This window comes from Ursus arctos, chromosome X (assembly GCF_023065955.2).
Source record: "Ursus arctos isolate Adak ecotype North America chromosome X, UrsArc2.0, whole genome shotgun sequence".
In the NCBI taxonomy this organism is placed as follows: domain Eukaryota; kingdom Metazoa; phylum Chordata; class Mammalia; order Carnivora; family Ursidae; genus Ursus; species Ursus arctos.
This window is the reverse complement of record NC_079873.1, coordinates 78,948,879-78,963,384: the sequence shown is the minus strand read 5'-3', so window position 1 is coordinate 78,963,384 and position 14,506 is coordinate 78,948,879. Positions and strand designations below refer to the sequence as shown.

Genomic DNA, 14,506 nt, shown 5'->3' with positions numbered 1-14,506 from the left:
CTGCACTGTTAGTGGAGAAGTATATTGGTGTAAATATCCTTAGGAAATTGTCTCTTATAATTTAAAATATTTATGTGCTTCTTCTGGGAAGCTGTAGAGCACAGACTTAAATCTCGGAACTGCCCTAAATCCCAAGCCATGCTCCACTGGGTAATTTGGCCTCCACCATTAAGAATACCTTGTATAGAGAATTCTAATACTTTAAATTTGAAAATCAATTCAAATATTAAAATGTCAAGATGTAAAAAAAAATAAAGGGCATGTTAAAAACAAGAAGCAAAAATTTGGTATATATAGTATATATTATATGAAAAGAAAATGTACATTAGGGTCCAGTTTTGTGTGGCAATGCACTTTCCAACATGATTTGAAATACATGTGTCTGTAATCCAATTATACAAATGTAAAACAGACAATAATGCATGCCAATGCACACACACATGTGCATGCACACACTCTTACTTTCCTCTGAGACAAGGACGATACTGCTGTCACAAAGCTGAGCAACCACAAACATGCATGTGGGTCCAGAACATTCTTCCTACACATACCAGATACCCAGGAAGCTAAATCTGCAGGATTTAAGGAAAGCCTCTCCTCATTTCTGCCACCAGTTTGCAAAAGCCTCCCTCCCTAGGGTCGGAAAAGCCATAGTTTTAGCATTAATCAAGAGGGGGTGGTAATTAGCTCTAGTTCTAACTCTACAATTATGAGAAATACTAATTTGCAAAAGACAAATTCAACACATGCTAGTTTTACAAGCAGATTATGAAACAGTTCTACAGCCCAGCTGGGTTTTTTTTTTTTTTCTGGAATAAATGGATGTGGGTAGAAATGGTTGAGAGGTATGGATTCTCAAAAGTGGCTTTGTTGACCCCAGATCTACATTGCCTACATTCATTTAACAAATACTAATTAGGCCCCATTATAGGCCAGACACGGCGAGCTCAAAGTGACTCCTAATCTGCAAATGCTGTGGTCCAAACAGATTTCTCCATCTACTTCAAGACCGATTATCTCCAATTTGTCCAAGGCACCTGGATCCGCGCAAGCAGGAGTGACTAACTCCTGCTCACAAAACATCACCCCTGGTCTGCTCACAGAAATCTGTCCTTGAGACCTGAAAGTCCACCATTAAAGGAGAACCAGCACACTAGCTGGAGGAACACTTAGGATGTGGAGGCAGACCAATAGGTGAGGACACAGTTTCTGTTCGGCCACTGGCTTGGCTGAGAAATCCTGGGGAACGTACCTAATGCCCTGTGAGCCTGAGATTCGTGATCTGAAAAGGACCTGTGGATACAATTGTCATCAGATTTCTGTGAGGAGGTCAAAGAACTCTAGTGAGTCTGCCCAACACTGAGCAAATGTTGGTTGCTGCTGGGCAAGTGTTGGTTTACTTCTCACCCTGTTCTTTCCCTACCACAGCAGGGATGCCATTGCCATGTACTCAACGGCATAGCAATGATGTAGGCAGAATTCCAGACTGACACAGGAAGTAGCCATGTGAACACACATGATGTCATAAAGGATACTCCCGACCGTTTCTTCGCGGAGGATCCGTTAATACCATGGTAGAGACAGGGGGAACCCAGGCAGCCTGGGTGAGAGGCACCAGCTGATTTCCGACGCTCCTGTTGTTGCCTTTGATTTTGGCAGAACGACGGTGAGGCAGGGATCGTGCCGAGATGCAACCCTTCAGTAAGTGGATATGCGTGCGTGCGTGCACACACATGTGTGTGCGTGGTCTCTCTGGCTGTTTAATCTGATGCCCACTCTCCTGTGAGATTCCCAAAACAAGGCTATGCTTGAGATTGCTCCTGACTGAATCACCTTGATGAGGGAGGCCTCTGGCCCTGTTTAGGCACCCAGCTTAGCTGGTCGGTCTGAGGATTGCCGTAGCTGTTAGCCGGCTCGCTTTTAACACTTTCCCCTTGACAACGTTATTTCTGAAGTAATGTCAGTTCTCAAAAATGACTCTGATGCCCCCATACACCATACATTGACCATGGGCCGTTATCCCTCCTTTTAATATTTGAGTTTTTCCTTTAATATTCATCAAGCTAGATCATCTCCTGGACCGTCAAACTTCAGCAAATTTTAAAAGAATTGAAATCGCACGGAGCACATTCTCTGACCATAATGGACCCATGTCAGAAATCAATAATAGAACGAAGAAAGAAGAATCCCTACACACTTGGAAGCGGTAGTTGACATATCATCCCAGTTTGTCATTCAGGTCATTTTACAGAGGAGCTGAGGTTAGGAAGAGTTGTCCCCTCTGCTGAAAGGCATTTCAGGCTGGGCAAAAAGAAAGCTCACTCTGGATATTTCAAACTGAGTATTGTTGACAGCGAGGCGGGAGGGAGGGGGACAGCTTAGGAGGCTGTTGCATCAGTCCCACCTGATGTTAAACTTGAACTGCACCAGCAAAGGAAGTACAGCTTGCTGATAGTGGGATCAGTTTGGGGGGCTGATTGTATTGGGGAAGCATGAGAGAGATTGCCTCCCTGGTATTGGTGTGGTTTTTATTTTATTTTTTAAAAGATTTTATTTATTTACTTTTTATTTATTTATTTGACAGAGAGAGGCAGCGAGAGAGGGAACACAAGCAAGGGGAGTGGGAGAGGGAGAAGCAGGCTTCCCGCCGAGCAGGGAGTCCGATGCAGGACTCCATCCCAGGACCCTGGGATCCTGACCCAAGCCGAAGGCAGATGCTTAAGGACTGAGCCACCCAGGCGCCCCTCCTGTGGCTTTTAGGCAGGCCTGAGAGAAGGCACAATTCAGATATCTTCCTGGTGGAAGATATAACCCATCTAATCCATGGATGCACACATCTCTGTTTTTTATAAATCCTGCTTCATTCTTTAAAAGGTTCAATACAATTTCCTCCTCCTCCTCCTCCTCCTCCTCCTCCCCCAGGATTCCTCCCCTGATCGTGCCATCTGTCAAATAAGGCTCTCGTATCTGGACAAGCGGAGGAGTTTCCTTTCCGGGGTTTGGGGGACTGGACCCTTAGGGCAGGTTGACACTTTGCTTGCCCTACCATGGTGTTAGCCTAAGATGTGGTACACGGTAAGTGGACCACTGATGTGCCTTCAAACTTGTATTTTTGTTTCCCTTTTGAGAATACAATGATGGTGGTAGCTCACCTCAAGGAAGAAAGAAAGTTTGGAGTTCTTTCCGAGGTAATTTTGGCAAGAGGAGCCCTCCTTATCAACGTGGTGGATATGAGCCTCAGCCTTCACACCTCCAGGAGGATGATGGAAATGTGTTGATGAGGGATGTCCAGGAGGAGCCCCAAGTAAGACAGTAAGTGACTGGGCAGACTGTTTTGCATGTAGCAGCCCCTGGGACGGTGCGAGTCTTTCACGCTCCCTGGTCTTCTTTTTCTTCTCTCACTGGAAAACTGAAGAATGCCGGAAGTGGAATAATGGTTAAGCAATCCTAACTGTAGTCCTGGTGACAGAGAGGTGAGGGTGTATAGAAGAAGACTTTCTTAGCATTTATGGCCACCCTCCTCCTCTCCACTTCCCCTTCACAGCGCTCCCTATAGCACGCGGCGCGACAAGAGGAGAGTGAAATGGCAAAATGAAGGCCATATGCATATTACCGTGTGGAGAGATAGAAAAACTCTGAGGAGAGAAATGGGGGAGAACACACAAGATGGAACCCCAGGGAGCTGGTTCAAGATCACCGTGAGTGTCTTGGCAAGGCCTGCATTAGATAGAATACCCTGGAACCTTGTGAAAAAGGAAGACCACATTAAACAACCTTACGTCAATTATTTGGAGGAGAGCTTTCCAATGGAGATTTGTTTCCATTGGAGGGTCTAGGAAATCCATATTTGGCACAAAAATAAGAAGTAATGCCAGTGCTCCCTTCTTTCGAACCCCTCTAAAGCTCAGTAGAGGGTCAGACAAGAATGCTGTTGGGTCTGTTTTCCAGCTTTAAGTCTCTGTTATCTCTCCTTACTCCCATCCCTTCTTTTCACCTTTAGATTCCCTGTGGGAGAAAGTATGACAAGACATGGCTAATGAGTTCAATCCAGAGCCTTTGCAGTGTCCCCTTCACTCCAGTGGATGTAAGAGAGGATGGTGAAGCCAGATGAGTGGGCACAGGGAAGTGGGGGCGGGGGGAGCCCACTGAGCAGGAAGACTCTATCCTCCAAAATTATTGTTGCCTCCCCCGCCTGCAGTTTCACTACGTGAAAAACCAGGCTCGGTTCTTTGTCCGGGATGTTGACACTGCCTCTGCATTGAAGGATGTCAGCTACAAGATTTGTGACGAGGAGAACCGAAAGGTATGTGTTGAGGGCATTACCTCTACCTGGTCCCAGGGCAGGAGGACAGGGCAGGGGCTGGTTGTCTTCTTTAGAATGAGAGTTCCTGGTGCTTACCCCACCTCTCCTTCCTGCAGGTATCTATCTTTGTCAATCCCTCTATTGTACCCTACTCTGTGCGGTATAAGTTGGAACCAGAACAAATGGAGCAGTTAAAGGTAATGCAGGCTCAAAGCCCACTGTGTGCCCACACCCAGACCCACCTCTTCTTCCTCCAGCCCCTGGTTTCCCTATCCCCACCAGCGCCTCTCGGTGGCTCTCTCCACCTCTCTCTGCAGCTGACCATGAACAAACGCTATGACGTCTCCCAGCAAGCTCTTGACCTCCAGAGTCTCCGCTTTGACCCAGGTACACTTGACAGCAGTAATTCTAGGGCAGGTGAGGGCATAGGGATCTGCCTGGGAGGGAGACTGAGGGTTGGTGACATGGGGAGGCTTTGGTGCTGGCCCTGGACCCCTCTCAGCCTTCTGATTGCTTCCTCTCGGCTTCCTGAAGACTTGGTGGGCCATGATATAGATTTAATCCTGAATCGAAGAAACTGCATGGCTGCCACTCTGCAGATCATTGAGGAGAATTACCCCGAGGTGAGGCCTTAGGCCCAGTGCTGTTATTAATGGTAGGGGGTGGAACTCATGGGGTGGAGGACAGATTTGTCTCTGAGGTCCTAGACAGTAACTGTCACTCTAACTCTTCTTCACCAACAGCTGTTGTCCTTGAACTTGAGCAACAACAAACTGTACAGGCTGGATGGCCTGTCTGACATTATAGAGATGGTCCCCACAGTCAAGATCCTGAACCTCTCCAAAAATGAGGTGAGAAGAGGGAGCCAGATCAAAGTTGGGGTTGACAGTGGGTGGTAGTGCTCATCAGAGTGATGACAGGAGGCAGGAGAAGGTACCTGTGTGGAAAGGTGGGGGCTAGGGGTGCAGGGGCCTGTGTGTCTCTCTTTCCCTGGGACCCCTTGCCAGTTTCTTCTCCATATTTCTTAGCTGCACTTGGTGTGGGAGTTAAACAAGATGAAAGGGCTGGATCTTGAAGAGCTTTGGCTAGAAGGGAACCCCTTGTGTGACACCTTTCCAGACCAGCCCACCTACATAAGGTCAGTGTGAATCCCTGTCACCCTTCCTGGGGACCTTTGGGCCCTGGGAGCCTGAACTGTCCCTGAGAATGAATGCATGTATGCAGGAAGGCTGCAAGCCGGGTCCTCTGGAATGGCCATAAGGCCCCACCTTCTCCTCTCTCCGTGTCCCTCACCTGCAAGGAGTTTCCTTTCTCTGAACTGCTCACCTGTTCTCTTGGTCTGGGGTCTGTGTTCCACCTCTCTGCAGTCAGCGTTCTTTAGCATGCCCTCCAAGAGTGTGCTCCAGGAAGCAGGGCTCCTCCTCCTCCCCAGGACCAGGGCTGAGCAGCCTTGAGCCAGATGCTGGTGCCCTGGACTGAGAAGGGTCCTCCAGCCCAGGGCCTCATGCTGAGACAGGCTTTCCTACTCCCTGCTGAGATGGGGCTTCCCTCCCTTGTTCTGAGAGGGAACCCCCTTCCTTTGCTCCAAAAGGGTTTCTCTTCTAATCTCAGGCTGTCATGGTGGCTTTCCTGCCCCATGCTGAGGGCCAAAGCCATGAATGGCTGCCATCATGATGACATCCATTACTCTGACCCGCTGCCAGGAGTGGGGCCCTCCTTGGGAGAAACCAGGGTTCCCTGAGTCAAGAGGCCAGAAGTGCGTGACTGCCAGTGAGCAGAGGGCTTCCTGAGGCAGGAATGGAAGGCAGAGGGCAGAGGTGCTTGAGAGGACAGAAGGACAGGCCTCTCAGAGGCACATTTCCCTCCCTTCCCTCCACACATCACATCATCCCGATTGGTCCTTCAGAGGAGCCCTGGGTAGCCCAGCACAGGTATGATTCCTCAGGCTAGGAACTGACTGAGACAGGCACAGATGCACTGGGGCCATCAGGAGGGAAGGCGGTGATCATAAGAGGGGGCCACAGACTCTCAGCCCCATGCTGACCTGGGGCCTGACCTGGTACTCCCTCTGGGGAAGGTCTCCTGCCCCCGTGGCTGCCTCGTTTCCCACGCCCGGCTCAGACTGAGCTCACACAGTTGACAAAGGTTCAACCAGCATGCAATGGGCCCCCAGCCCAACACCTGCATGTTTTCCATTCCTACCTTGGGTGCCAGGGCCAGCCAGAGCAGATGAAGGAAAGGACTGCAGCCGGGGAGCCATTTCCCCCCTTCCTCTCTCTTCCTCCTCATCCCCACCACCATGGTAGAGCTTCTTTCCCTTCCTTTTGCTTTGCCTTCTCTTCCTCCTTTGTCTCTGGTTCCCCTATGTCTCCCCCGCTTCTCCCCTCCTACCTTCACTCCTTCTTCTGTCTTCATCCCCCCTCCCTCTCCCTCCCTGCCTCCTGGGCCTTGCCTCACTCACCTCCCTGCCCCAGCATCTTGGGCCATCCCTGAGGGGTTATCATGGTCCTGCACCATGCTGGACCCCTAGTGAGGTAGCAGAGCCCTGGGCTCCCACTCCATTCCCTCTTCTCTCTGGAGTCTTCAGTGGGGACTTGGAGAAAGGAAGGGAGGCAGGAAGGGGAAGGCAGTCCTGGAGACTGGGCTCTAAATAGTGCTTCTCGTAGCACTGAAGAAGGGAGTCAGGGCAGTTCAGGTGGGAGCTACCCAGTGGAAAGGAGAGGGAGGGAAGGGAGGGAAAGGGAAGGAGAGAGGCTTTGCAACCCTGTCCTATAAGTCACTTCTTTCTATTTTGGGTTTTGGACAGTGCCATCAGGGATTGTTTTCCTAAGTTGTTACGCCTGGTAAGTACCTACATTCATCATTGTCTCTTACTAACACTGATCACCTCCACACCTGCCCTCAAGCCCTTTGGGTCTTGCCTAGATTACATGTTTGTGTCAGACCTTATCCATTTTAGGGGACCAGGACTCCTGAAAAAGACACGAATATGCTCTCTGGAAAAATGTCAACACACACACACACACACACACACACGCTGCATATAATAGTATAAATACTTTCAGGAACTCATGATGAAGACACCCACTGAAATCTTGTCCATGTGATTTCCAGTGCCCTTTCATACTTAACCTCTGACCCTCACCCTCTTTTGGGCTCATCTTTACCCCTGATCATCCAGGGCCACCTCCCTGGTCTCCACTGCTGACTTCTTCCCTTCTCCAGGATGGCCAGGAGTTATCACCGCCAGTTATCATGGATACTGACACACCCTGCTTGATAAAGCCCTGCAAGGTGAGGGAAAATTGATCAAACAGCATTTGGGGTATTACAAAGGAGGCTTTATCAGCCACATAGTCTCAAATGTCTTTTGATTCCAGGAAAGCTACAAAGGATCTGATGCACTGAAGAGTCTAGTCCTGCAATTCCTGCAGCAGTAAGTACTCCTGGGAATCTGGGGAAGGGGATGGCTAGGATGGGTGAGGCCACCCAAGCTCAGGACTGCTGACTGGATCTTGAAATCGCATTTGGGGTCCAGACCACAGAGACAGACTGTCCTCATTACTGTCCCACAGGTACTATATGATCTACGATTCTGGAGACCGTCAGGGTCTCCTCGGTGCCTACCACGATGAGGCCTGCTTCTCCCTGGCCATTCCCTTCAACCCCGGGGAGCCAGCCGCGTGAGTAGCAAAGCTCAGACTCTGTTCCTGGGCCCTGTGGCTCCCCAGTGGACACAGGGCAGCTCCTGGAAACACCCCCACTGGCCAGACCAACACCTTCTGTTCCTCTTTCTCTGCCAGAAGCAGCTTGTGCGAGTACTTCAAGGAAAGCAGGAATATGAAGAAGCCCAAGGACCCCTGTGCGTGTGTGATGGAGAAGACTGGGCAGGGAAAGGGGGTGTGCAGGGGTATTATAGGGCCCAGGGTGTGGCAACCCCCGACCTTCGCTTGCTTCTCCTCTCCCCATAGCCCTGCGTGTTCAGCCGCTGAAGCATACAAAATGTGACATCGTGCGCTCCCTCTGTGTGCTGCCCAAAACTCAGCATGACTTCAGCTCCTTCTTGGTGGACATGTGGTTCCAGACGGTGAGCACCTGCTTCCTCCCAAGGGCAGCCCCAGAAAGCCACAGGTGGGTAGGAAGTTTAAGTGACTTAGCACCCGGGCCCTTCCCTTTCAGGAGAAGATGCTCTGCTTCTCTGTCAACGGGGTGTTCAAGGAAGGTGAGTGTGCATAGAGCCCCTCCCCAGATGCCCTACTGCTCCCTCCCCACTGGCTGGGCTCCCTCTCAGAACTGTCCCAGCTTCCCTGATCCCTTTCCTTCTCTTCCTATTCCCTCTTTGTTCTCCTGCCTCCATGCTGTCCCCAAACCATCCTGGTCTGGACCGGGTCTATGCCTGTCTGCCCCAAACAGCTTGGGCAATAGGGACACTGTCTGTGGAATTTCATGGCTGTCATCCCAGATCTTATTCTGAGAACCACTTGGGGTGGTTACTTAACCTCTAAGTTCCCTCGTTTGCAAAATGGGGCTAATAACACCCACCTCTCGGGCAGCTGTGAAAAATGCATCGAGTGAACTTGTGAAGTGGTTGTCACAGCTCCTGTCACATAGTAGAGGCCCTGTCACTGGGAGCAGACTGTTTCTACTGTTGCCATCCCCATACCAGACACCCCGACTCCCAGTGAACAACTGTCCCCTCCAGCATGAGTATCAAGTCAGACCCTGACTGGGGAACACTGTGTGGGCATGTGAAGCATGTGTGACCCTAAGGGGGTATTGTTGTTTGTTGTTGAAGTGGAGGGAAAGTCTCAGGGTTCTGTTCGTGCCTTCACCCGGACCTTCATCGCCACCCCTGCCAGCAATTCCAGGTGAGTGCTACATTGTAGGTGGGAATGCTCATCCCAGCCTGGGCTCAGGGGTGTGGGAGCATGGTGGTGAAGACATCTTGGTTTTCTCAGTATTGTGGAAAGCCAACAGGTAGCTCCAAGGAGCAGTCTGGTCTGGTGGTTAAGAGCATGGGCTCTGGAGTTAGAGCACTGGGTTCTCTTCTTGACCCCAGCACTCTCTGGGTGTGTGTGATCTTGGTTAAGTCATGTGACCTCTCTGTGACTCATTGTCTTCCTTCAAAAAATGGGGATTAGACCGTCCATTCCTTTGGGCTATTGTAAGGGATGAATGTGGGTGTAAAATCATCCCTGGGTTGCAGGTTAAGTACACATCTAGTGAGGTTGGTAGACAGTCCCTGCAAAGGTGGGCTCTGTGGGAGGGGTGGAGGCACCAGCCCAGGAATCTGGGTATGGGGGGGGGGCAGGCACAGTAGGGGTATGGAAGGAATCTGGTTCCCGAATGGCAGTGGGAGCAGGATCATTGTTGGGGATGTGGAGTTGTACATTCATCCACTTGTCTGAGGGCCCATTTTCCCTTCAGTCTATGCATCGTGAATGATGAGCTGTTTGTGAGAGATGCCACCCCCAATGAGACTCGGAGTGCATTCTCCAACCAAGAGCCTACACTGACCTCCAGCACCATGCCCACCCTCTCCCAGGAGCAGCAGGAAATGGTGCATGCTTTTTCCACTCAGTCTGGGATGAAACTCGAGTGGTCTCAGAAGTGAGTGCTGGGTATGCATGGGAAGAAGGGTGAGTTGGGACAGCGACTTGGGTGGAGTAGGAGTGTGAATCAAAGAACCTCGCAGGGAATTTGGAAAAGTAACATTTTGGATAGTTCGCTTCCAAAAAGGAAGGAAAGAAAGAAAGAAAGAAAGCAAGCCCATGGAAAAGGTATCATACTATTATATATGTGAAGGATTAAAAAAATAGTATAATGCTCAATGACATTGTCTTATATATAGAAAATCCGAAAGATTCCACCAAAAAGCTACTAGAACTAATAAACTCAGCAGGGTTACAGGATAAAAGACCAATGTACAAAACTCATTTGCGTTTCTATGTGCTTGCAATGAGCAGTCCAAAAATGAAATTAAGAAAACAAGCCCATTTACAATAGCATCAAAGTAGTAAAATATTTGGAAACAAATGTAACAAAAGAAGCACAAATCTTATACTCTGAAATCCATAACACATTGTTGAAAAAAATTAAATAAATGGAAAGACACCCCATTTCCATGGGGTGGAATATTGCTAAATGGCTTAATATTGTTAAGATGGCAGTAGAGCAATCTACAGATTCAACACAATCCCTGTCAAAATCCTGCTCTGCAAAAATTGACAAGGTTATCCTAAACTTCATATGTAAGTGCACCAAAACAGTCTCGAAAGAAAAGAACAAAGTTAGAGGACTCACGCTTCCTAATTTCAAAACTTGCTACAAAGGTACAGTAATCAGGACTATGTGGTGCTGGCATACAGGCAGTGCATGAATCAAGAGAGTAGAACTGAGAGCCCACAAATAAACCCTCACATTTACAGTCAATTGATTGTCAATGAGAGTGCTGAAAAAAAAAATCTGTTGGAAAGAAAAAAATGGTCTTTTCGGCAAATGGTACTGGGACAACTGGATATCCACATGCAAAACAATGAATTTTGACCCCAGATTCACATCCTGTACACACATAGACTCTAAATGGATCAAAGATCTAAAGGTTATAAGAGCTAAAACTATAAAAACCGTAGAAGACAACATAGGTGTAAGTCTTCATTAGTTAGGCAAGTGTTTCTTACATATGACACCAAAAGCACGAGCAACCAAAGAAAAGATAGATAAATTGGGCTTCATCAAAATTAAAAAGCTGTTGTACACCAATGGACACTATCAAAAAGAGTAAAACTCCTGCCAAAGGAATGGGAGAAAATATTTGCAAATCACATATCTGACAAGAATATATGAAGAACCCTTGCAGCTCAACAGCAAAAGGACAAACAACCCAATTCAAAAAAGTGGAAAGGGGCTCTGAATAGACATTTCTCCCAAAAGATATACAAGGGGCCAAGGAGCACATGAGAAACTTCTCAGCACCATTAGTCATTAAGGGAGTGCAGGTTAAAACCACCATGAGTTACCACTTCACACCCACTGGGATGGCTTTCATCAATAAAATGAATGATAACAAGTGTTGGTGCAGATGTGGAGCAATTGGAGAGCTTATGTATTATTGATGAGAATATAAAATGGAGCAGTGGTTGGGGGAAAACATTTTGGCAGTTCCCCAAAATGTTGACTATGGAGTTATCCTATGACCCAGTAATTCCACGCCCAAGTATCTAATGAAAACATGTTCACTCTAAAACCTCTGCGGGAATGTTCATAGCAGCATTACTCATAATAGCCCCAAAGTGGAAACAACCCAAATGTGCTTTAGCTGATGAATGGATAAACAAATCTGGTACATGCACATGGTAGAATATTATTCAGTCATAAAAAAGAATACAGTTCTGATATAAGCCATGCCACGGATGAACCTTGAAAGCATGCTAAGTGAAAGAAGCCAGCCTCAAAAGGTCACACATTTGTTTGATTCCATTTATATGACATGCCCAGCATAGGCAAATCCACAGGGACCAAAAGCAGATTAGTTTCCAGGGTCTGGGGAAAGGGGAGGAATAGAGAGTCATCTCTAATGTTGAAGGAGGTTTTTTTAGGTGATAAAATTATTTGGGAATTAGGTAATGGTGAAGGTTGTGCAATCTTGTGACTATACTAAGAAAACACTGAATTGTACACTTTAGAATGGTATGTGCATAAAAATAATAAAATGGTATGTGCATTATACCTCAATAAAAATGATTGGAAACTTGTACTTTAAAATTTTCCTTTTTTTTTTTTTTTTAGATTTTATTTATTTACTCGGCAGAAATAGAGACAGCCAGCGAGAGAGGGAACACAAGCAGGGGGAGTGGGAGAGGAAGAAGCAGGCTCATAGCGGAAGAGCCTGATGTGGGGCTCGATCCCAGAACGCCGGGATCACGCCCTGAGCTGAAGGCAGACGCTTAACGACTGCGCCACCCAGGCGCCCCTCCATTTGTTTTCTTGAATGTCTTTCTTTATCAATATATATTAAGTTCCCTTGTTGTTTTGGAAAGGTCTATTTTTCTTTTTTGAATTCTAGTGGGGATGAATGGCAGCGATAGACATTTCACTAGGTCTTTCTTCATCATTGCACGTAGCGTTCATACTGGTACATGCATCCCAGCAAAAAAGTGGCACAGATTTAGCATCACATGGTCAGCATGTCTGTACTATGATACTAACCGAGATCACCTGTTCTCCCACGCCAGGTGCCTTCAGGACAACGAGTGGAACTACACCAGTGCTGGCCAGGTCTTCATGATGCTCAAGGTGAGGCCTAGGAATCATTAAGCAGGCTACAGATGGGCGTTTCTGGGCCTTCAGGTGGAGGGAATGAATGAAATGATGAACGAATGAAACTCCGAATCTGGCTCTTCTGATGTCCCAACTCCTTTCCTCCAGAACGAGGGCAAGATCCCAGAGGAGGCCTTCAAGCAAATCGCCTAAAAGAAGCCTTGGATGTCCACGTCATCATTGTTTCTCTTTTCTCCAGCCTGAGGCCATGCCCATGACTGGGGTTGGAGGCCTGACTGACCAAGAGAAATCAAAATTACCTTGCAGGCCAGGTAACATAACCACCTGAAGGATCAGTTGTTCCATGTATTCTCCCCACTCATGATTGCCGTTTATGTTCATAATAAAGAGTTGTGTTGCATGTTGTATGTTGTGTGTCCTGGACTGCCCTTCTCCCAACCATGAGCCAGTGAGTCCAGGACGGAAAGGCCCTGTCCTCTCCCCGACATTATTCACCCTGGCAGTTCCCGGCAGGTACACAGGTTTGGCTCCATAGGTAGTATGTCAATAAATTCTGATGATAAAGGACACATGCTGCTTCCAGGGATTGGCCTTTGGAAATAGTGTCACTCAGTCAAATGCTCTTCCTGGAGGCCTGCAAAAGCAGGCGTGTGACCTGGAACAAATAGGGGCTTTGCAAGGGCTGCCTACTAGCTAGTTAGGGCAGTAGAAGGAAGGAAGATGAGGACTCACCTCTATTTACTTCTTATTCCTAATCATTTGAATGCATTCAAAGGCATACCGTCAACAATTTTATGACTTGCACACAGGTGAATGGGAAATGGGCCTTTCCACACCTCTCACCATGCTTGCTTGCATTTGTCTTCTTATCCACCCACTGTACTCCTCTCCCCTCTCTGAAGGTGCACTGTGGGAGGGATCTCACTTTAGCACCTGGGAGTGAGGGAGAGTCAGCCTGTTTGCCCCGTGCATTTCTCAGAGAGCTGACAAGGGTGCTCCGTGTCCGTGTGCTTGAGGGGGTTCAGACATTTAGTTTCGCTTCCAGACAAACAACAATAGCACGGAATCTCACATTATGGTCGGTTCTGTGGGACCTTTCTCAGTGATCAGCAATTGGCAGTTTAGAATCGCAGGCAAGATTTGAAAGGGAAGCTTGTGCAATTTATTTCCCACACTTCTGTAACGTTTGGACTGTAGACCACAAGCAGGCAGAATTTTTGAAATTAAAATACTAGCAGTACCAAATTTCACGTTACCATCCTGTAAGTGATGGCACCGGCGAGGTACCTCCAGTTTACAAATTATGCCTGTATTGGCAGGTCTCACATAAGTCATTTCCTACCACTGGCCACTTTTCAGTTCTTTATGTACATTTACCCGAGGAATCCATATAGGGGTGTGTGAATTGCTTAGAAATATGAACTAAGGGAATAATTGCCATTACAGAAGGAGTAATTCCATGCTATTCCATGTAGTGCCTCAGTGATCAAAGACAAGTCTCAGCCTCCTCACCCAGAGAACAGAGCCTGCACTGTGAGGAACAGAGGCAGTCTCACATGTTAGCGAGCAATTGCAGTGTCTGGCTCAAATTAGGCTCTCCGAGCTGTCTGACCACGGAACCCATTGCATGGCCCCTTTACTGCCTCTCTCTACATCATCACATCTACATCGTTAGGTTTCCACATCCTTGGCCTCCTTCCCTAGCTAGATCAGATGCCATGGTCTTCCAGTCACTCATTCTCCTGCCGATTCTCCCAATTCCCTCGGTCCCACGGTACAAAGGCATCAAGTTTATGGACACCTCCAACGAGATGCCCTTCTCACAGAGGCTGCTCCTGGGGATGGGTGGAGGACCCCTTCCCGTACCCCATCAGGGCCCAGGAACCTCTGTGGGGAAGGAGCCCTGGGAGCAGCTGCAGGAAC

The 14,506-nt window shown here is 48.1% G+C and overlaps 1 protein-coding gene across 1 annotated transcript; it reads left to right on the top strand.

Moving 5' to 3' along the window:
- Window positions 1-3,139: 3,139 nt before the first annotated feature.
- LOC130544139 (nuclear RNA export factor 2-like) lies at window positions 3,140-12,775 on the top strand. The gene is made up of 20 exons (XM_057314504.1): window positions 3,140-3,312; window positions 3,545-3,698; window positions 4,001-4,084; window positions 4,199-4,303; window positions 4,420-4,500; window positions 4,621-4,690; window positions 4,838-4,926; window positions 5,047-5,154; window positions 5,332-5,441; window positions 7,110-7,146; window positions 7,529-7,597; window positions 7,684-7,739; window positions 7,879-7,986; window positions 8,107-8,165; window positions 8,275-8,390; window positions 8,483-8,525; window positions 9,099-9,171; window positions 9,731-9,913; window positions 12,538-12,598; window positions 12,731-12,775. The coding sequence occupies exons 1-20, from the start codon at window positions 3,278-3,280 to the stop codon at window positions 12,773-12,775; spliced, it is 1,686 nt and encodes a 561-aa protein (XP_057170487.1). The 5' UTR covers window positions 3,140-3,277.
- The last annotated feature ends 1,731 nt before the right edge of the window (window positions 12,776-14,506 follow it).